Source organism: Phymastichus coffea, unplaced genomic scaffold (genome assembly GCF_024137745.1).
Source record: "Phymastichus coffea isolate CEN01 unplaced genomic scaffold, Cenicafe_Pcof_1.1 PCOF00165, whole genome shotgun sequence".
Taxonomy (NCBI): Eukaryota; Metazoa; Arthropoda; class Insecta; order Hymenoptera; family Eulophidae; genus Phymastichus; species Phymastichus coffea.
In genome coordinates, this window is record NW_026706976.1 from 174,475 (window position 1) to 198,139 (window position 23,665).

General features: G+C 33.2%; 2 protein-coding genes across 5 annotated transcripts; both read right to left on the minus strand.

Moving 5' to 3' along the window:
• Positions 1 to 2,556: 2,556 nt before the first annotated feature.
• LOC131673027 (methylcrotonoyl-CoA carboxylase beta chain, mitochondrial) lies at positions 2,557 to 7,281 on the minus strand. The gene is made up of 9 exons (XM_058950662.1): positions 7,065 to 7,281; positions 5,260 to 5,513; positions 4,904 to 5,175; positions 4,591 to 4,738; positions 3,832 to 4,247; positions 3,189 to 3,323; positions 2,920 to 3,056; positions 2,762 to 2,847; positions 2,557 to 2,690 (listed from the first exon to the last, which is right to left on the minus strand). Exons 1-9 carry the CDS (start codon positions 7,176 to 7,178, stop codon positions 2,573 to 2,575), a joined length of 1,680 nt encoding a protein of 559 aa, XP_058806645.1. The 5' UTR covers positions 7,179 to 7,281; the 3' UTR covers positions 2,557 to 2,572.
• Positions 7,282 to 7,650: 369 nt separating this feature from the next.
• Positions 7,651 to 21,484, minus strand: LOC131673047 (neuronal synaptobrevin). 4 transcript variants are annotated; one of them, XM_058950702.1, is made up of 6 exons: positions 21,156 to 21,480; positions 17,372 to 17,601; positions 16,907 to 16,986; positions 16,635 to 16,686; positions 15,632 to 15,687; positions 9,767 to 9,903 (listed from the first exon to the last, which is right to left on the minus strand). In XM_058950702.1, coding segments are annotated over exons 1-5 (378 nt in total). In that variant the 5' UTR covers positions 21,158 to 21,480; the 3' UTR covers positions 9,767 to 9,903; positions 15,632 to 15,673. The 4 variants fall into 4 exon arrangements, with proteins under 4 accessions (XP_058806682.1, XP_058806685.1, XP_058806686.1 ...); XM_058950703.1 differs by lacking the exon at positions 9,767 to 9,903 and adding an exon at positions 10,967 to 13,292; XM_058950699.1 differs by lacking the exon at positions 15,632 to 15,687 and having other exon boundaries at positions 7,651 to 9,903; positions 21,156 to 21,468.
• Between the last annotated feature and the right edge of the window lie 2,181 nt (positions 21,485 to 23,665).

The following is a 23,665-nucleotide window of genomic DNA, read 5'->3' on the forward strand; positions in this document are numbered from 1 at the left end:
TTATCGCACTTGTTATAATCTTCAAGCGACGATGGTCTTAATAGTGTAGTGGATGTAAGACGTTTTTCTTGTTCATTTACACGGCGTCACTCTGAGCTTTGTGAACAGAGATTAGTTTTCAACTCGTAAACTTCTTAAGCATATGATTGATGAAGCGAAATTTGCATGTAACCCTGAAAAACCGTCTTGCATCTAAAACCACTCATGTGATACTAAAGTAAAAGAGAGACAAACAAACAAACAAACAAACAAAAAGAAGAAGAGGAACGAAGAGAGCAACAAAGGAAATGGTGAATTTGAGAGAAGAAAGAAAAAGTACATAAACGAACGATAGACTGTGGAGAAGGCGAAGGATATAAAATTGCAGCAATCAAATGGCCAAGCGTCGAGGAAAATGTGTAACGTACTTAAGTGTGAGCGTGCGCGCGCGTCGGCCAACGGAACTTCGTTTCGCGGAGAGGCGGCGTTTATCAACATCAAGTTGGACGACGACGCCGCGACTTAGCTTCCGAGATTTCTCCGCTGTGCAACTACTGAATCGTTGACACCCATTCGTTATTCCGCGCTGTCTCTCTCTCTCTCTCTCTCTCTGTCTCTCTCTCTCTCTCCTCTCTTTATCCCATTATATCCTTTTGCACTCCCACCTCCCTTTACCTTTCCGCCTTGTTTTTTGTTCGCCACGAATGAAAATGGGCTGCTTGTTTTTCGCCAAGCACAGGTGAACAATGCTTTATTATTAAATTCAAATGATAATAAAAAATTTCTTGGGTCATTATGGGTTCCTTTTCATTTCACGCAAGAATTCAGTTTTTGCAAGTGGAGAACATGTAATGGAAGCACCTAGTCGTATGACGACGTAACAATTATTATTTTTCGATACTCCGTGCGCAAAGTGCATCTTTCCCGCACGCTCGGCAGAAAACGTGCGTTGAAAATCGCATTTTCTACACGTCGTATCAAAAAATACGGTACGGCACATGTTCGGGAAAGCGTTTCTCGTCTCGTGTACCTTTCCACTCTCGCTTCGCTCGGGCGTAAACGCCACACGAGACAAGAATTTACTTACCCGCACTTGTATCGTAATGTACTAAATTCAGCTTGTATCGCCTAGTTACATTAATTTAATAAGTACCTTTTTACTGACAAATGGTCATAAAATACTTAAAGCTATTGATCTAATTAAATAATTGCCTTATTAATTCTTCTTTTTTATATACACCTAAACTACGAATTGTGCGATAGGATACCGGTAGTCTGCGAAAAATCAATAAAATTCTTATTAATAACTGTGTACGTAAAACTGAGCAACGTCAATTTTCATATCTATTGTACAACACTAACATGTCAAGTATTTTTGTTGTAATAACAATAATATGTTAAATTATTATGTTTAAGCAATCTTAGTCCATTGTGTACTTGTACATTTAGTGAAATTTTAAACGATTTTAGCTAGATCCGTATCATGTTCTAATGATTGTATGAGATAGACAGAAGAAAACATGAACAGATTGTATAAACACTATAATGATACCCGCATTTTCTTCTATTTCTGTGTAATAAAAACTCCATAATAATATAATAATTACAATAATTTCTCAACATGTTATAGCATGTCATATTTTAATTTTAGTTCCTACTGTTAAGACGTAAAAAAAACTAATTCATTTTGTAAACGTTGAAAATCGAAGAAAATTCAAGTAATAAAGAGTCGAAAGTTGATCATGCTTTGATATACGAACAAATGTCGTATATAATTACAATATTTATACTTTCAATAATTATTATTTCGTTCTATATATGGTAAAAATGTAATAAAATACATAATAACAGGACTTTAAAAATATTTTATTTCATCACACTTACATATATCAATACAATAAAAAATTGATTCAAATTAACTCGTTAAGTGCTAGTCTAAAACTGGACCAGATAGCATCATTAATATACTACTCATAAGCAAATGGAAAAAATTACCCGTATATTTTATCTTGTCATTTGCAATCGTTCGTAATAAATTATTTAAGTAAATTATGACAAAAGTTGTTATCTTAAAAATCTAAGTATGCTGATCGATTTTACGGAAAACTTATATAATATTTGTTTGTCGAAGTTGAATTTGTTAGCGTGAAACCATTATAAACAATCGCATGATGGAAAGTATAGATGTCGAGACGAAATTCCAAGCAAACTTAACTTTGATAAAAAAAATATTACAAAGGTTTTCTTAATAATTTTTCCTGTAAAATTGATTAGCAAACTCAGATTTAAATAATAACAAATTTTGTCAGAATAGGCTTAAATAAGTTTTTATCAACAATTATAAATAATAAAAGAAAAAAATCGATTGTTGTTTTAATTTACTTGTGAATGGTATAGTTGGTTTCATACTATTTGGCCCAGTATTGACTTGTGCCTTAATGAATTGAATAAAAATTATACAACACTTATATATGCTTATTTCAAATAATTAACAGTGATTGCACTTACACATGGAATGTTCAGCCACACAAAGTATAAAAATAAAAACTATGTAACAAATCACTTAATGTCGATCAACATTATTGAACATAGTTTACATTCGAAAAATTCCAAATTTGCTATATGGAATCGGAGCATTCAATGCTGCTGATAAGCTGAGAGCAACAACAGTTCTTGTATCTAGTGGATCAATTACTCCGTCGTCCCACAAGCTACAAAAAATAAGGTTATTCTAACTATTTTTATTTAAATATGTAATGAATGATAAGTTTCTATATTTTACCGAGCACTTGAGTAATAAGGACTGCTTTCGCCTTCAATACGTTTGATTATTGGATCTTTTAAGTTATTTTCTTCTTCTTGAGTCCACTACAATCAAACATATATCATAAATATCATTCCACTGAAAATAAAACGAATATTTTCAAAAAATGTAATCACCTCTTTTCCCTCTCGTTTGCGCTGATCTCTTGTAATTTGAGCCATAACACCTGCTGCTTGTTCGCCACCCATGACAGATATTTTGGCGTTTGGCCACATATACAAAAATCTAGGCGAATATGCCCTTCCGCACATTCCTAATTAGTATCGGCAAAAGTATTATTAATAATAATTTTGAAATATTCATAAAATTTCTTATGGGGATTTTGTGCAAGGTGAAAGCACGCACATAGCTAAGAAAAGTTAAGTATGAAAGTTGCATAAATTACCATAATTTCCAGCTCCGTGAGATCCGCCAATAATGACAGTGATTTTGGGTACTTGAGCGCAGGAAACTGCATTCACCATCTTTGCCCCGTTTTTCGCAATACCTCCAGCTTCTGCTTCTTTCCCTACCATAAATCCTGTTCCAAAGATAATATATTTATTATAAATATTCGATAACGTAACTATATAGAATTTCTAACTTAAATATATTCAGTTAGAACAATCGGTAACACGCTAAAGCATGCAGTCTATATGAATAGTAGGGATTCAAATTCACATTTAATTTTAGCAGTAAAAATAAAGCTACCAAACAAAGATATTAAATCAAGAATGTGCGCATTAATCAAGCAAACATCTAATTTAAAAGGACCTCCATATGGATCAAAAATACAAATCAAGACACAATCATTAAAATAAAAAATTAATCATATTCACTTGATGAGATCTTTTTACGAAACCTTGTCCAGCTATTAAAGGAAGAAGAACACATTTAATATATTAATTGAAATGAATGATATTATAAATAGATTCACTATTCGAAGAAAATCACCAGAACAAGTTGCAGAGCTCAAATAAGTATCCAGTGTATTTTCCGATATTGATCCCAACATTGTGAGCATTAATAAATTAACTCCAAATGCTCACCAGTAATGTTCTGCAGAAAGAGCAAAGGTGTCTTTCTCTGAGCACACATCTGAATGAAGTGTGCACCTTTCAAGGCTGATTCAGAGAAGAGGACACCATTGTTGGCAACGATACCCACAGGATAGCCGTGGATTCTGGCGAAACCAGTCACCAATGTATCTCCATATCGTGCTTTAAATTCTTGAAAGGCCGATCCATCGATAATTCTGGCTATAACTTCTCGAACGTCAAATGAACGTTTCAAATTTGCTCCAACGATTCCGTAAAGTTCGTCTACTGCATGTTTAGGAATTTTGTAATCACAATCGATTGTTACGTCCACTTTGCGCTGCCGATTCAGGTTGGACACGATTTGGCGTGTTAAATGTAGTGCATGTGTATCGTCAAGGGCAAAGTAGTCCGCTACACCAGATTTTCTGAAAAGTTGGATATATAAACGTATATTATGAAACCATTGAAATAAAATTTCTAAATTTACAAAAAAATATTTTTCTATTACATTTTTTGTATTACATATTTTGTATTACATACTTGACTGCAAAACTTTACCGTAATTTTTTGCCCAAAAATAGAATAAATTGTCAATTCCTTCACGACAAAAAAAAGAAATATAATAACGCTTATTTAGAATCTGACATTTTTCATAATAGCATCAACTAAAAAATTTTTACCAAATGGCTAATTCAATTTGATTACCAAGCATAATTTACTAGTAGCTTTTTCATGAGAAACAAGTTCGAACAAAAGAGCTAAACTCACTCGCAGTGTAGAGCTGCGCCACCCAACTCTTCGGCGGTCACTTCTTCACCGGTTGATGCTTTGACTAAAGGTGGCCCAGCCAAGAAAATGGTGCCTTGATTACGGACTATCACACTTTCGTCAGCCATCGCAGGCACATAGGCACCCCCTACAATGTAAAAGAAGAAAATTAAGTCGCTATAAAACATATTTTAGATAATAATGTCCGACATACTTCAAACAATAATACTATTCAGAAAAATATTCAGCCAGGAAAAAGTTATACAAATTCAATTACTCTTGAGAATTTGTTGTATGAAAGACAGAGATATACCTGCTGTGCAGCTTCCCAATACGACGGCAATCTGTGGAATCCCTTGTGCACTCATGTTTGCTTGATTATAAAATGTTCGTCCAAAATGCATCTTGTCAGGAAAAACTTCGGCCTGCCTTGGTAGATTGGCTCCACCGCTGTCCACTAGGTAAATACATGGTAACCTATTTTCTTGTGCTATTTCTTGAGCTCTCAGCTGCTTTTTAACGGTGATTGGATAATATGATCCGCCCTTTACTGTTGCGTCATTCGCTAAAATAACGCATTCAGTCCTGTAATTAATGTCGATTTCATTGTTTTTCTTCACAATTAATATTATTAGGTTTTATAATTTTTAATTGCATTATGCAAATTACCCTTGGACTCGACCAATTCCAGTTATTATACCACCTGCTGGAACTTGTTCTTCTGCGTACAATTCATATCCGGCGAGTTGAGAAAATTCTAAAAATGGCGATCCTTCATCAAGAAGAGCGTTAATACGATCTCTCGGTAGAAGCTTTCCTTTGCTGATATGTCTTTCTCTAGCTTTCTTTCCTCCGCCTTCAAGTATTTTATTAACGTTTAATTTTAATTCATCGACTAGAGTTTTCATTTGTACATAGTTTTCCTGAAATACATATCAACTATAAATAGTGGCCTGCTTCATTTCGAAAACTATCATTTACTGTGGATAGTTTTAAAATGAAAAGAACTTTGAAAGGAATGTCATTTTATGCTTTACATGTAGACTAAGCTTATTGTATGACCGTACAAAATGAATATTTATTTTGAAATTTGTTATTAACACTAATAATTATAAGTCAAGAATATGATAAATTATAACAATTTTTCATTCAAAATTATATTTCCATTCACACGTAGCTTTTGAATTTCTTTCACATAAAATTCAAGCTGTTAATTTAATGAGTGATGAATTTATATAAAGCTTATGAATATCCATGTTACAATATCGGATTGTACGTATACTTTGTGTTATCGACAAATAGCATTTTACACACGTTTCGATGTAATTTTATTGTTGAAAGGCTGAAAACATATTATACACGGTTAATTATTATAGAATAGATTTCTTTGCGATGGCCTCGACAAATCGACAGAGGGTACATTCTCCACATTGCATGTATAATCGTTAGAAGAAGGGGCATGTAACGGGTAATAAAAAAGACGCGGTTCACCTCAGACACGTGGTAGGCTACAGTGTTATTTTTAAAATTAAATTGCAATTCGACTGTATCAAAGTGTAACAAAAACATAGAACAGCTTATTTAACAACCTCGATTAGAATTGTGTATAAAATTATGATAATGTCTCACGAGTAGAAATCAGTCTTAATGAACAAAAACAAAATAATCGACTTTGTGTAGTAGTAACGCGTTCATTAAAAAATAAATTAAAAAATAAAAATCTATATTGATCAATATAATGTTCATTCTTATTTAAGTATATGGTATGATTGCAGACAGTTATTTCAATACAGCCAGGCATATATATATACAGTTTCTCTAGAAAATAGTATGATAAAATTTGATTTATTGTATTATATATAAATTGGTGAACGATGGCTAAGGTAATCTAGTCATTAAAAATAGAAAATTGAGTTTTTTCCAAGACTTCGAGATTTTATAACTAAATGATTGTTCACGGGGATCACTTTAGCCATCACTTTGGTGTGATTGCGATACGAACACCGTGTTTAATTTTTCAACACAAATTGAGATCGAACATGTATAGCGTATTTTTAGAAATATGTTACCATTTTAGATTCGGTGACAAAATAAAAATTACTCAGATCGAGAGAAGTTCGATTTATTTAGCAGTCGTTCGTTAACTGATTAGAGGTTCGGGGCAAAATCAGTTTTGTCAGCTAAAACATTTAACAGAGTGTTAAAAGCTTTTTAAGAACAAGTTCAAAACAAAATTTTTTTATTCAAAACAAAATTTACATACATATTTTTTATTCAAATACATAACAAATATTATTAAAAATATAAATATTAAAAAGTTATTTGAAAAAATTTTATAAGTAAATTTAGTATAGAAGTTCGATAAATATTTTAACGAATGAAATAAATAAATTTATCAGTAAAGAGCATATTCTCTTGATCTTGTGAGATTAAAAATGTGTAATAAATTTAAATCATATGTTAAATTGACTCACCTGATATTCTGATGAATTGGTATTTTGTGTTGTACCAATAACAGAAGCCTCTTGATAGAAATTTCTTTTCACAACGTGTAAATGATTAAGCAGACGCCTACTTTTCCTCAACATTTTATCAAAATTTTCATTAATTTATAGTCAACAAAACTTAAATAAAAAAATTATAATATAACAAAAACAACTTGGCTTAACTACAATCATACAACATGTCGTATTGTTCGCTCTTATGTCGGCTGACTTACATCGATAAGTATAAATAGAAGTAGATATTCTTTATCAGAGAAATATACGTAGTCAACAGAAGAAATGAAAAGTAGTGCCATCTATGTTTGCAATAAAATAGCTACTATTGGGAAGACATCCAGTGAAACAAACTTTTAAAATTTTATTTGTGATTACAAAAGTTTGTCACTTACAAGCATAATTTAATAAATAAATCACCTTAAATTCGTAAAAAGTATTACTTTCAAAATATTCAAAATTTTCATAAAATAATGATGTTGGTATTTATTATTCAAAGTCCAATAAAGTTCTAATGTGAAAATAGACAAAGTTCCCTGTTGAAGCGTTTATATATAAAAGACGAATGAAAAATAATAGATAAAGGTAACTCGAGAACACTAACAGATATCTTTGTGATATTTTTATTTTCATATAGGTATACAATAATCTTTTGCGGGCAGCTCAATTTCCGTCAGCACTTACATTGTTCTTCCAGCCAGGAACGACATCTGGCGATTAATTAAAATTGATTGTTTTCTTTTTATAGAAACTATCAACGAAATGGCATTAATTTCATTAGATATAGTAGCACTTTTTATTTATATAATTTATTCTCTATAATTGAATCAGCCAGCGATCAATCACAATATTGTGAGAAAGTTTCATTTTACTTCAGCAAATAGCAATCATTTCATAAGTTTTCTTTTTATGATAAATTGGATATTTTTAAAGTTATAGTGTTATAGGCCTAGAAGAGAGTATATTTATAAGGTTTAGATTTATACTGTAGTATTATTGGTCAAAAGAAAGCTCTAAAACTCATCTAAATAATATCGAGTAACTATGTTTAAGCTTGTTTATTTTCTTTCTATTGATTAAGATATTAATCTTAAGTTTTGAAAAATATGCCTTTTTCAAGTATTATGTAATAATCATACAATGATGCAAAGAATCCCGTTTTAATAATTTATCTTCTATAATTATATAAGAATATTCGTAGGTGATAGTTTCTAATCCTTAAAATTACAGTGTTCGATCAAGAGTTCTGAAGATAAATACTTGATTTAATCGCTGGATAATTATTAGATAATATTTTTATTTGAGGAAATAAATCAGAAAAATTGTCTACTATACTTTTCCTTTTTTTCTTATTGTTATACTACAGCACCTTAACACTTTCTTCTTTTTTGAAACTTGGAACATTCGGCTTATCTGTGTATTAGTATATTATTGAATTACCTTCAGTTTTATTCTTTATTAATAATTTTGCCCTAATGTAATTATTTACATTTATATTTTTCTCACTGGATTACGCAGATTACATCATCTTATAAGTTTATGCTGTATCGAGCGCTAATAGCTCATTATAACATTGATACGGTATTTATTCAAAACTTCGAAAGAATTTAAAAATTATTGATGCGAATAGACTTTGGAAATAAATACTGAGGTACTAACTTTATATAGTGTAAAAAAGTTTATTGTGTGAGTGAAACGTATATATACGTTAGTTGTTTTGAAATTCTGCAAGTAGTACCTTTTATTCGGGAATTTAATAAGAAAATAGCAACTATGATTACAATGTACTCAATTGAGAAGCATACTTTAAAGTAGTTTTCATTATTATTAAATTTAAACAAGTTTAGTAAATAAAGCAATTGTTACGTGTGTATTTCACGTTATTTAATCTACCCCTATTTGTATATGGTATATAGGAGGTTTCTATTTTCTCATTATTTTCTCATTATATAATTCATTTCGAATATGTGTAAAATATCATTCTTAATACGTCAATGAAGTTAAACAATATTTTTAAATGCTCGCAAAATTTTAGATGAGCAATCGTATCTTAATTTCCATGAACATTGTACTTTATCATTTGATATTTTTGCGAGAACAATAAAAATTGGTCAATTATAATACAAGAAATGCATCAAATGCTCGTAAAGAATGTAAATATGTGTAGGAAATGTCTTGCCTTTCATTTCCTAATACGATTGTTTTACATTCTCCAGAGGTTGAATGTGCTTATTAAAGATTTTCCGTTGATTCTGTGTTTAGTACATTTATATAAGAAAGGAAAAATAACAAGCCCGAGCATAGCCACTAAGATTAGTCTGGTGTGAACGAATCTCTTGCCAACTAGAAATCCATTCAGAACAAATCAATCATCGATCCGTGGCCTTACAGCTCCTCCAGACAAATCCGAGATAAGGTCGTAGCCTGACGTCCATTCCAAGCGAGCACCTTATCTCCATGTCTCTCGCATTGACACAACAAAATGTAACGATTGAGCTCATCCAAAATTCAAAAGAAAATGTCAAATCGAAGAGAGTCCCACCACCGAGAAGGAGTCTCTTCGTGGTGACAAAGCATTACGCAAGAAAAACAGCTAGGATGCGATCTGACGTAGGTGAAAAGCGTCAGTGCTGCAATTGACCGGATAGTCTTTAGAGAAGGCTGGCCGGACCGACGAAGGCTGCCGGAGGAGCTTGTTGACCAGCAGGAGCAGCTCCACCTGGGGCTGGAGGTGGGCCCTGGGCCGGTGGACCTGGTGGTGGGTATTGATACATCGGCGGTTGAGGTGCATGCGTTTCTTCCGGCATCAATTTTCCTGTACAGCACATAAATAACACAACATTATTATGATTTTATTCTTCAATAGGTAGAAATTAGCAGTCATCTTGATTATTGTTTTTGAGGGATTGTAATAAATAGACATGTTGTTCATGAAATTGCAATCGTTACTTCATTCATTGATGAATAATTTTTAATATCAATTCAAAATTGACTTTTATCAATTTTTACGAACTCTAAATTCATTTTGGAGACTATTTAGTTGCCTCCCAAGTTACACATATTGACAACCGTAATCTGTCAGAATTTGCATCTTCTTCAATGCTCGAAGTAATTTATTGCCAAAGTATTGTAGTTATAAGCAGATTAAGAGATATAGATAGATAGTGTGGGTTCGGGTTATTTATCATACAAATAGTAGGTATATGATCGAATTAGTGCTTATTCTTTTATTTTCAATAACAAAACAGAAAAATATTGCCATAAAATAACATACATGTCGAGTTATTATTGTTAAAAAATTATCCCTTCAATATAAGAAAAAATGTTTATTTAGAACCCTATTGTCAGAGTTGCTATGGTCCGTAGTTCGTTTGCACATACAAATGTGTTATGTGTCTGTCTCAAACCTTTTTACTGGAAAATTTTGCAAACACCAACTTGGGTAATTGTTTCACATTTCAATTAAAAGAACTATAATATGACAAAATATGTGCATCTAATGATGAAATAAATATATAACTTTTGATATGAATGCCCTTGTCTTATTACTGAAAGTGTATTAATCGTGTTTTTTTTGGCGTTGGTTGTTGAGCTATAATATAAACTCAAATTTGTCATAAAAATTTAAATTTAAAAAAGCATGCATGAAAAAAATGATCATGCGATCAAGAAAAAATATTATTTCTTACCTAGATATCGATGAGTGTAAATAGTTGTTACTTATTTCTAGAGTTTCTCTTAAATTAATTTACAAATTGAGATCATCTCTACCACGAACGTATGCAATACTTCTATCTTTTTATATTTAATTTTTTATATTTTATTTTATCTAGATTCCGTTAAAAATCATATTTTAACTGCACGAAATTGAGTGGATTAATCATACTATTAAAGAAGCATGATTATTACATAAATATATATATATATATATATATATGTGTGTATCTTTATTCTTTGGAAGGAATTTTATGAAATTATACTGGAAATTGTAAGATTTTCTGATTTATTCCTTTCACATTGTTCCGCAATGTACATTTACTTAACATGTTCTTTCAATTTCATGAACATATTTATTGAACCGACAAATTTGGAACTCGTCCTTCATCGTCGATTTTTCGTAACAATAACATTTTCAGATCCAATATCCTTGCATACAAATTTCATCAATTTCAAGCTCTATTATATTTAACTCAATTTTTCAAATTTTATCAGATAAGCTTGTCGCATTTTCGTCCATAGAATAGATTTAGTGAAAGTGAGTGAAATCTTCCTGCTCGCTTGAACGTTTATTTAGCATTTTTCTTTCTTTCAGGCAATGGCTCATTATTCTTAATAATAAGCGACCTATTAGATAATTTTCAATTGATAAAAGTAACCTTTAAAATTTGATTGATATACCACACTAAGAAGTACTTAAGAACTTGTCTTCAACACAGAAAATTATCTAATAAAACGCTTTTTCCATTCACTAGTGAGAGATTTTATTTATTTTATCAAGATTTATCATTACCGTAAATTTATATATAAGTATAATATTAACATGTATGTATAACATTGGTAGATTATTTTCAAAGTCTTACTTAAAGGGTCATACAATGATTCTTTTCGATATTATACATGCTTCGTTTCGTAGGATCGGTGATCACTTGTCAACGGATATTTGACGCGATCATCCACATTGCAACGAAGGAAAGCTAAAAATCTGTAGGTATTAATGAACTTAAGTAGGAATTTTGATAGCTAATCATTTTTAAATGAAAGAAGCAAAATACAACTGTCATCATTTACATGTGTATTTACTTTTGACATTACGCTATCTTTCGCTGCACATACTATTGCGTTATGCATAATAGAAGGTCTTATTATTTTCAATGCGTATAATGTATTTGATTTATTTAAATGTACATTCACAAAGAAAGATGAGTCGAACGTTTAGCATATATCAATTAATTCTAACGAATATGCTTAAAATGTTTTTAAGGTGAATTGCACGAACGAATTATGCATTTTATATACACACATACATACTTGCAACAAAATGCAGCGCCGATTCCTATTTGTCTCAACTTTTCTCTTATATTACTTTTCATCGATGACAATTAAAAAAATCCACAGTATTCGTATCTATAACAATATGTTCTCATTATATATTTGAAATTTTTCTTTTTAATATTACAGAGAATCCTAACACTTTATTGCACAATAGAACAATAGGTTTTGCAATCCTAACAACTGTATGTAATTCAATATAATTATGATACAAACAAAAATGTGTAGTTCTCACGTATTTCTCGTTTAATTCACCCATTTGAAATCGGTTCTCATTCAAGGTAGCGGTTCATGAATAATGCAAGAATATTAGTGTTAATAAAGATTGATAAAGAAAACATCGACTTTAGTGGCAGTTACACTATAGTTATTTTCGTGAAAAGAATCTTATTTATTCGAAAGTTTTGATAGATAGAATGAAATTTCAAAAATGTTATTGTGTACATTTACTGGGTAACTTTTTCAATAAATTCGTTAACACGCCCATCTTTTGTCAAATACATACCAATTTATAGTTACTGATTTATTTTAACTGAATTTTTTTCAGTATACTCAAAAACATGAGTTCATTGGTATATCAATACTCAAAATTAGTCGAAAGAATCGCGAAAATGGACGAGTTCACGAGAAACAATTAGAAAATGATAGAATAAGAATCGTTGTTTTTCATACATTTGTAAGTTACGAAAGCCCTTTTATTACAAGTTTGACAAAGAAATCGGCATTTTTTGGTACTTAAATAACAAAATTGAAATAATCTTGTCCTGATGCGTCTCTTGGCTACAGTTGTCTGATGTATTATTTGACAAATTTTGCTCTTTTCGTGTTTTCTTAAAAGGTGAGGAAGTCATACCTGGCTGACGCTCATTACTATAATCTTTTAGTACATTAATATTATTCTTTTAAGTATCTAACTATTTATATTCTGTACCGAAATTTTGTGCTCTTCAATATAACGTAAATAAAATCGATAAAATAATTCTTTTTTATTTTTACAATGAAATGCATAATTTTGAAAAATATACGAGTAACATAAATAACATATTCGTTATTTTCTAAAACATAAGTATATCCAGATATCACTTTCGCGCCTATTAATACTTTTCTTCTTTTTTTAATTTATCTATGATGCATCACTGCCTCCAGTAGTACTTGCTGAAAATAACGCATTATAGCGAATTTAAGAGATATAAAAATGCTGTTACACAAAATTTACTACGCGTATTCATCAAACATTATATTAATTGCATATAGGTACTCAAAAGCCTTGCTAATAAACGAAATGAAAGCATGCTCTTTTATACAATATATTTATATCGATTCAAATAATTTATCTATGGAAACGAATCACTAAAAAAAATAATCGAACGTGGGTGACTATTATATATAAAGTTGAAGTTGCTTCTACAGCAGTATATTTTTTCAATCAAAAAAATTAAATTTTAAAAAAGGACCAAATGCTTCATTCAGCATTTCAATTCTTTTCTGTAACTGCTGTATTATTTAAAAAATTTACAAATAATAGTTTAAATATTATTTAATGCTTATTGAAACATAATACAGCAAAAAAGCATATATGTAATGTACATATGTTGAAGCACACAACGCATGATATGTAATAAATGAACCATGCATATCTCACTAAGTGTCAAAGTCATGCATGTTTTAGTCTATCTACATATTGAAAACGCTCGAATAAATTATTACAAACAATAATGATACGTTAAAGAAATTTTTGTAATCGAAGATTGTCCCAGTACGTTAAAAGTGTATTTGTTGAAATTTTTTATATAACTTATGGTAAAAAATGTTGAATGCATAATTTTTATTCTACGATAAATTGTAGTATTAATAAAAACATGCCTTAAAATTCTGTAGGTCGAAAAAAGAAATAAAATAGAAATAGATTTTCTTTTTTTGACCCAACAAAACCACAATTTAAAAATTTGTTCTGAAATTGCAATTTATTTACGGAATTTCATAACGATCAAATTTGAATCGTATCGAAATGCATACATTTCAGCTCTGTAGCGCATAAATAGCTACTAATAATGCTTTATTGGATAAAATGAATGTAGTGGTGAAAGTTGTAAGATTTTATGATGGGTTTCAAAAGAAAAATAAAATAATTATGCAATTAAAAAAATTGTGAAGAAAGAAGAGAAAAGAAAATATTGAAGTATTGAGTAAAATCGGATATAGCTTACCGTATATAGAAGAGTACTTGAGAGTTGATAAATGAGAATTAGAGTAACAGATCGATAGGATAAAGAACTGACTGTTATATAAATAAAATTTCCTTTTCTGTCGTTTCATGACATAAAAACAGCCACTGTAGTGTATTGATTTTTGAATATCTGAATATTCGACCACATTTCACTTAGACTTTTTATTTTTTAAAAATCTTTTTTCAAACTTGTGAATAATTTAGGTCAAATAATTTCAAACATTCTTCGTCTGGGACTAACTTCGGAATACGGAATGGGAAGTTTGGTAGAAACAGACAGACACATAACAACATCATAGGCAGTATTACAAACGCAGCGTCATATTTTTCGTTGTATATATCAGTTTATCTGATCAATGTATTGGTTGATAGTATAAACATCTAAACTTGTTATATATACTATTTTGTGTGTTACATGTGAGTTATTTATAATAATCATTTAGCAAATTCGCAAAGAATATTTAATTTTTAGTCGGTCATTTTTATACAATAACGACTGAACAACTGCATTGTATAAAATTTGTTTGTGGTTTGTTAACTCGTTTTGAATTGTTGATATGTTTGGAATTAAGTTGTTTTTATATGTTGTTTTGTAAGTTTTAGCAGTATTGTTCGTGAAGTTCAAAGCTGTGAGGAAACAGCTCAGAAATTAAGAATTTGTTGAAAGTTGTACAATTTATAAGTACAAATTGTCGTAATTGTTATTATTCTGAAAGGTATTCGATTACCTTTCATGAAAATCCCCAATTCGAAAGGATCAAAAGAACCCGTAAGTACTGGAAATCTAAATTTTCTAAAACAATTTATACTCTAGAAAACATAAAATTTTACAAATAGTAATCATGCTTTTATCTAAATATTATTTTCAAACAACGCGTCAACAAATGGATAACCTACAGAAAAAATAAATTAAAACTCATAATTTCAAATAATATATACCAAAGTAAATTACAATTGTTTCCGAATTAGGGAATTTCTTTATAAAAGTAGTGTTTATAGACATGTTGAGACAGATAGCAACAGAGTTAACATCAGCAAATCTATGTATAAAATTGACAGAAATGAAAGAGGTATACATTGATTGAGTGAATTCTAAAAAAGGCTGTCCTTTAGAAAAAGAAATAGTTGTTTAACGAATTAAAAAAAATGTCGAAAGTCGTAATAAATAAAACGGTAATATATAACATTCATTTCAAGAGAATTTCAAATTACAGGTAAAGTAACAACCTACACAGCAAAAATAAAGACACAATTTCGCGTTTGCTACCTGACTCACTCATACACAAATTTCTTCCACCAATCAGCGCGCCTACATGAAGTTTGCTAAACGGAAAAAGAAATATAGAAGTTACTCTTCAAATTCATTATTTCAATTATTTTGCAACAATTATCATTGTTGCTATGATCAATACTGCGTTCATCACAAAATATGAATGTTATTTTGTTATATTCTCTGCAACTTATTTCCAACAAAAACCAAAAACTTTCGATTCAATTTGAATCAAAATTGTTGCTTGTAGTTTTATATAATTTATAATGAGTTTTTAATTGATTTCACAGCAATTGATTATTTATATATTACTTCGTTTAATACTTCTTTGGCTGTCAGTCAAAAAATTATTCTATGCATAATTAAGTATTTTAAGAATGTTATCAAATCACAGCTCATATTTTATTCTACATATATGCACGTTACTTTATATAAAGTTATAATTATGATACCAAGCACGAAGTGGCATATACAACGAATGTATAAATATATAAATCGAATTTGGCATACCCAAACATTAAGTCTGAACAACTTTCAATAAGCGTACATCACAGAAGCATTTAATAAGTTTAATAATCATTGAGTTGAACCATAAAAATTTAATTATAGAATATCTGAATATCTTAGCATAGACAATAAAAGTGAAAAGTTATTAATATTTTATTACAATTCGACCGCGAAAACAAAATCGCTCACTAAGCGACACAAGTTTAGTAATACAAATTATAGAGAAAAATTCGATCAGGACATGATAGTAACATGCTGGTAAGGATTCAAGTTTTTTCTAAATCGTCAACGTTGCATTATTTAAGATAAGTCGAGATGGGTAAAATTGACACCTGGGTATAATTTTCAAATGTCAGACTCGAGCATTGTCTGATTTGGTCAGTGATAAGTACGACGAGGTACATCGACGTATACATAACATTGAACTCGCGACACTGAACAATTATGTGACCAATATTTTTCAAAGCAGTATAATTGCAGTAATTGTACTTACCAACAACAATGGCAAGGATAATTAATCCGATAACACCCATGATTATCATCATCTGGAATTGATAAAAAATATCGTTCAGCAACACAGAACTACTAAGTAGAATACAAAAATGAATGCGTTTCAAAATAAAGTCATCGTTGTCTATATTAAAATGTTCCACAAATTTTCATAAAATTCTACTAAACTTCGCAATGTAGATTTTCTGCACACAATAAATAAGTGTATCTAAATATGAAATGTAAAAAATGTTAAATAAATAATACAAAAATTACCTTCAAATTTTGTAGCCAGAACTTTCTTTTTAATTTTCCAGCTTGCTGTTCGAATTGTGACGCACCTTGTTGAAGAGCATCTGCGAAAAGAGCCACGAACTTGGTTAAGCAAATACGCGAGGCGAATTCTTTTAGTGAAAGAGACATTTTTGCTTGGTGAGTGGGATTATCAAATTGGAACGCACGGAAATTGCAGAGAGTACAGTACTCGCAACGGGCACGTAAGCGTGAGCAAAGCGAGAAATCATTTGCGTGGCTATAATTTGCCCCGAAACGTATTGCGGCAAAGCAAAGGGAAAGTTCAACGCGATAGTGCATATTGATTAACGCGTCGACGAAACGAACGGCCTTGCAGCCGGCTGGCCTGGCGCAATCGATGAAACTTCATTGATAATTAAATTGACAGCTTTAGCGTCGCATAGCACGTCCATACGCATATATGTGCTTAGAAACGTGGACGCTCACCTGCTCTATCGTCGAGTTCCGAGAGCTTTTGATCGCGCTCCAAGACCTTCTCGACGTTCGTCTTCATGATGTCGACGACCTCGTCGACTTGTGCTTGGGTCTGCTGTAGTCTTTTCTGGGCGGCGATTTGCTGGGGCGTTCGCGGCCCGCCAACGATCGCCCCATCGCCGCCCCCTGCTCCTGGCGCCGCATCAGCGCCTGTCCCCGGGGCTAAGCCACCCTCGGTAGCCCTGCAAACGTTTCCACCAATGTTTATCATTAGTTTTCCCGGTTGATATTCCCATCAATATTGTTTCTTCGGGAACTGCGCTCGTTTTTCATAGGCCCATTATGTATCTGTGCGGAATAGTCATGACAAGCGTCCTGACTGGACCTACAGTTCAATACATTCCATCTATTTTCATTTTCATCTTATTCGTAACATGAAAGCAACGGGTTTTCTTTATTTTATTTTCGTTTACTATTATTGGCCTGTAGGTTGAAATGTTACATCAAATTAATATCATAGCAATGTTTCAAACTTCAATGCAATTGCGACTTCGCGTAAAATAATATTTCAGAACGATATAAATTTCTCTGCAGCATGGGCGTCGCGTAATGCTTTAAAAGTTCAATTATGCTGGAGTCGTTACTTAGATTAAGATTCGTTAAAATTCCATTCATTGAAAATTATTACACATTTTTTTACACTGCCAGTAGAATATTAATGTGATTTCCTTGAACATTTTATTGAGGTAACGTATTTTCATACTCCATATGTAAAGGAAATTACAACATGAATCGGTAGAAATGCAACACATATCAATTTTTTGAAGTTATAGGATTCCGTTTCAGATAGAACACGATGGCGAATGCGGAAACTAATGTTATAGTAACAAGCCTCTTGTGTAAATTTATCTTTCGTCCACATATAACATGTCAACAGCTTGTATATAAACGTACCTTAGGGAGTTGGACTAAAATAATTAATAATATGTAACAGAATAAAATGGTATTTTTCCATTTATTGTACAAACATGAGCTCGCAATTCCTAATTAAATTTAGCCTCGAATGAACTCTTACTCTTCTTCTATCTCTCTGCGCAAAAATAACAACCCGGATGATGATTCATTAGTTTAGCGCTGTGAAATGCCAAAAGAATATGCGTAGAGGCGCGCGTAGAAGAAAAACCCTCAATTTTATGTAGTTCCGGATATTGTTATTTTATAAATGACATGAATGCGGGCACACAAGGAGAGATTAAACGAATACGTCGATTCAGAACATTAACAATGGCGGGTCATGTGCGAATTGTGTCGTCAGAGACGGTAAACTAGTATTCGCCTTTCATCAAATCTGCGACATTTTGAAAATGCTCGTGATGGGGAATGAATTATTTTTTAGATAGATATTGTACACAGCTGCTGCGTCAATCGTGTTTTCGCACACGGACAATCCCTGACTTTAATCTACCGAGTTCAATTTTCTAGTCGATAAAAGCCCAGCGCAAAGTTCGTCTCAAGTGCGTCATAACTATTCCGATGGATTCGTCGCTCGAAAACACTGCTCAGTCGAGTAATTTGTATTCAAGAGTTATTTCAACAATTTACATAAGACATGAAACGAAATGCTTGCTTCTTCATCGATTATTTAAATATAGAAAATGCGGGTAGGACACGTGTTTAGTATTCGTTTCAAAACCTATCCTCCTTCTTCGTTTCAACTTCAACTTGCGTACCTTATTCCGTATATATTCAATTTAATAATCAGCACGCTGTTGCCGTAATGTATGTCTCGCGCGCGAGATAATAATTGTAACTTAGCCGGTTGTCGATATTCTTTCAATTCTTTCTGCAGCAACAATGAGAATAGCACTGGCAGATCCTTTTAGTGGGCGTCAATAATAATCAGACTTTCAGTATTGATGTTTTCACTTCAATAATAGACAACTTGGATGATATCGCACAAGAAAACTGATCCAGCGCAGCTCGTTTTCACCGTTTCGAATTCATGCCGATATTTTTAAACGAGCTTCTAATCAAACATGTCTTGCGCTGTTGTCGCTAGAAAGAAAGCTGTTAATTATGTCGTTGCAAAAACTAATTCTAGATGACATTTGAAGAAATAAGTACACCGTCTCGTAACTAAAACTCATGAGTAGATGAAAATGAGTTTCGCAATTACCCTCTATCGAACAAGCAGTTATAATCATTCGGAATGCTCTACTTGAGCGACGCACAAATAGCACGAACGTCACGATAGATGACAAATCCAGTCGATATCAGCGTGGAGTTGGCGTTACATCTCTGGCCGTTATCAGTGAAAAAAACTCGCAGAGCGAACCTCAAACCACGTCGATTCGGCTCTCTCTCTCTCTCTCTCGACAATGCGATACGAGAGAAGAAGCTTTCGAGCAAATAAGATTGCTTTAATCGAAGCTCGTCCGCTCTCACTAAATTAACAAATAATAAGAGCAACAGCAGCAAACGATAATCCTCGGGCTGTCGTCATTGCAAGGATACAAGTGTTTTGTGCTTGCGCTTTATTGGTAATTCGCAGTGACGTGTTGCGGCGTGTCGACTGGTGTGTGTGTGCGTACGCGCGCGCGCACGTGTATATGTCTGGGAAGAGAAATCGATCGGGACGAGCGCAAAGCGAGCGACTGAAATTACGCCTCGAACGCACCCGTCGGCGTCTTCTCGTTGTGTCGCGTGCTATTCCTCTTCTCGACGCCTCGATTCCCGCCTTGCCTCCGCATTATTTCCTTTTTATTCCTCTTCTTGCTCCTCAAGCTTGCGCGCGCGTGTGTACTCGAGATTCGTTAAACGCTCGCACAGCCAACTTCCCCTCCTACCTACTCTCTATCGATCGACTACTCTCTCTCTCTCTCTCTCTCTCTCTCTCTCTCTCTCTCTCTCTCTCTCTCTCTCTCTCTCTCTCTCTCTCTCTCTCTCTCTCTGTGACCCTCGCTAGCTTTTTTATTTTTTAAATAAGAATCTTTCGATGTTTCTCCTTTTTCTTGCTCCCACAACGTGATCGTGCATAATTGTCGGCTTTACTCTTTTCATTAGCCATTGTCAACAACTAACGATGACAATTTCCGATTCTCACGTACGTGCCGATATAACTTTTACAGCATGCCGAACTATTATTCACGAAATTTCGGTTGGCGGACTTGAGCAATTATTTTTTATTTATTTTTTTTTCACTTCCAACTCACCGGGTTTTAAAGAACGACGTCTGCTGCTAGTGATAAGCCACGTTTAAAACCAAACACATCTAACATGTTGACCTTTATTCACATATTTTTTTTCCGGCCCGACAGCGTAACGAAAAAAGACGAAAAATCAATGATCCACCGTCGCGTACGCGTAGCAGCAAAGGTTCGCATTGCGATTTACCCAAAAGTCTGTCGCACATACGATGAGTAGTGCTTTGAGTAAATTATTCATTAAGCAAATTCTGTGTGTGTGTGTGTGTGTGTGTTGAAAAACGCACATCGCTGCCTACCGAGAAAGATGGCAATATAATCACGGCATACGTCAATCGAGGTAACGAGGGCGGCCCCGACATTCAACAAAACCCTCCTGGGTGCCGCAGTGTCAGCCAGCCAAAAGGAATTTTGTCTCACGAATAAGTAAAATTTGGCCTCGAAACATTGCGATAACAGCAGCAGCAGTAGCGAACAAGCAAGTACGTCGATAATCGGGCGAGAGGGAGAGAGAGAGAGAGAGAGAGAGAGAGAGAGATGAACTCACCCCACACTCGCCCGAGCTCGCTAGAAAAATGTCGTCGGCTACTCACATGCTGCAACGGGTTGCTGCCTCTCTCTCGTCTGTACTGCGCCGCTTTTCCTTTTTGTGTTATTTTGCTGCTGTTCCTCGTCCGCGCACTAAATCACTCGCGCGACGTTAAAAAAAAAGTAAGCGATTCGCGACGACGATTAACAAAAAAAAAAAAATTTGTTAGCCGCCGTCGGAACGAGCGGAGGATGATTCTGCCTGTTCGCGCGAGGACGAACGACAAGAGAGCTGTGCTGCTGCGCCGCTGCTGCTGTTGGTGGATGGCGAGAACGCGCGCGCAAGCACCACTTGCCAGACGCGTCAGGCAGTCAGGGCGCAAGCGTTCTTCTGCTTGCCGCCCTCCGCTGCCGCCGAGAGAGTCGATAAAGCGGCTCGCCCATCGCCGTACTCTACTGTCCCTCCCTCACAGGCTGCCGAGCAGAGCTTGCAATGCTTTTCCACCGATTTCAGAGTTCTCTTTCTCTCTCTCTCTCATTTTAAAGAACTTTGTCTTTTTCTAACGGTACCCATCATTCGATACACTCGTAGTTCGCTGGAAAAAAACTGCATCACGTAGTCGAATCAAAATGAGCTTCTGGTAAGAAAGCTCAAGGATGATCGCGGGCGTAGACGAAGCTTTAGAACGTCGTATTCTTTATCATTCGATCGTCAGCAGACCTACATCAGTGCGCCAGCGTAGAGGAGGGAGAGGCACCCCGCGTCCGCGGGCGTATCGTCACTAGAGACATACCCAACGTAACATGTGGGTACACTCACTCCAAGCATGTTTTATTCAGCATCGGATCTCTACTGTTTTGTTTTCGAGAAAGAGAGAGAGAGAAAGGCTAAGGCGAGAGATAGGCCAGTGCACCGTGATTTAGCTGTAGAAGCCGGTGTTTCTCTGTTTATCGCATTTACATGAAAATCGATCGCGAGAGCACGCAAAAAAAATGCACCACCACCGTGGATTTTCTGGGTCAACAGCGCGCGCTGCTGCATGCACGCCCCCGCGCGGAAATTCGATTTTCACACGCGCCCGCTTGATTCAATTTCCCCGACTGTATATTTCTTGTACTTTTCTTCTCTGGATCGCGTTACGTTGGTAATACGGAAGCTGTATAGATTGTGTAGACGAAGCGCGAGGCTTTATAATCCGCACGTGCACATTGACGATCGTAAAATGTGGGACGCGATAAAGCAAAAGTGCACTTGAAAGTGCTCTTCGAACGGTTTCTTTTTCTTTTTTTATGGGGTGCTATAATTTCTGGATGGAGCTCTTTTTATGCCCAGGGCTGTGCGAGAAAAAATATGTATTTGGTATTTATATGAACGTTCAACTGCCAAAAAAATCATTTTTCATTGCTGAATTCGTACATCGAATTATCGATATTAAGGATATTAGATTGGCGCTACGAATAAAATATTATTTTAATTTAATTTTTTTGTACTTTAAAAGATGTAAAAGATTTCTACAGTTAAGAGGGTTACTACATATAGAAGATATCGCACGTTGGACATCGGCCGTCAAGTGTGTACCATGGTGAAAGTATAAGATGATTAAAATTGTTGTTGCAAAAATAATGATAATACAACAAATCTATACTTTTTATCATTGCTCGCATTCTGCAAAATCATGAAGCACAAAGATCTTAAACATATGATCAATTTTGTCACCCCACTCGACGTCCATTATCACTCAATATAGAAAGCCCTTAATGATAATCTGAAGCCTGTACGGATTATTCGTAAAGAAATTATTGAAAACAATTCTATACAATCTATTTACATGAAAATATTTCACATAAAATCGATCAAATATTTTCACTCAGAATGCCTGATTCATTGCGAATTGTATCAAGTTAAAGTTATATTAAATTTTACGTGTTCAGGTATCTAAGTAAAACTTTGCAAAAATAATATGTTTATATATTAGCTCATGTAGCTGCAGAAGAAAAAAATACGCAACTAGAATACTAATCTGACTGTATAAAGATATTAGCCATTGATTGATTTTTATGCAAATCTGTTCGTAACTTTCTCCGCAACTCTGCTATTATGTTGTTTTATATTTTCTTGTGATTTTAATTGAATATAAAAAATTTGTTGTAACATTGTAAAACAAAAAATAAATTTATAGAGCTTTAAAAGTAATAAAATTGTATGTTAAATTTGTATGTTACATATATAATTGTATGTAAATTATATATTATATTATATGTTAAAATTATATTAACTTTATATGAATCATTTGTTATATATAATCAATAATGATCACACAGATATTAACTGGCAACTAAGAATAAGTAATTAATTATTTCATATATGATTAGTACAGAATTCAATGTAACGCGGCTATATATTAAATAATTATATTTTATTTCAAAATTTAACTTTGTTATACCTTTTCTGAATAGTTAACTATAAGGTGTAAGAGTGGTTTAATTATTTGATATTTACTTGAAAAATTAAAATAAATGTTGCACATGCTTATCAGACCACGCACAAATCTTTGATAAGATAATGACAAACAAT

What these genes read in the sequence shown, in the direction of transcription:
- LOC131673027 (XM_058950662.1), bottom strand. Translation starts at nt 7,178, where the DNA reads ATGTTGAGGAAAAGTAGGCGTCTGCTTAATCATTTACACGTTGTGAAA. An exon ending in CCAATTCATCAGAATATCAG is followed by an intron (nt 5,514 to 7,064) that starts GTGAGTCAATTT and finishes TATGTATTTCAG; the next exon opens with GAAAACTATGTACAAATGAA. An exon ending in GCAAACGAGAGGGAAAAGAG is followed by an intron (nt 2,848 to 2,919) that starts GTGATTACATTT and finishes GTTTGATTGTAG; the next exon opens with TGGACTCAAGAAGAAGAAAA.
- LOC131673047 (XM_058950699.1), bottom strand. An exon ending in GGAACTCGACGATAGAGCAG is followed by an intron (nt 16,987 to 17,371) that starts GTGAGCGTCCAC and finishes CTCTTTTCGCAG; the next exon opens with ATGCTCTTCAACAAGGTGCG. An exon ending in TATCCTTGCCATTGTTGTTG is followed by an intron (nt 9,904 to 16,634) that starts GTAAGTACAATT and finishes TGTGCTGTACAG; the next exon opens with GAAAATTGATGCCGGAAGAA.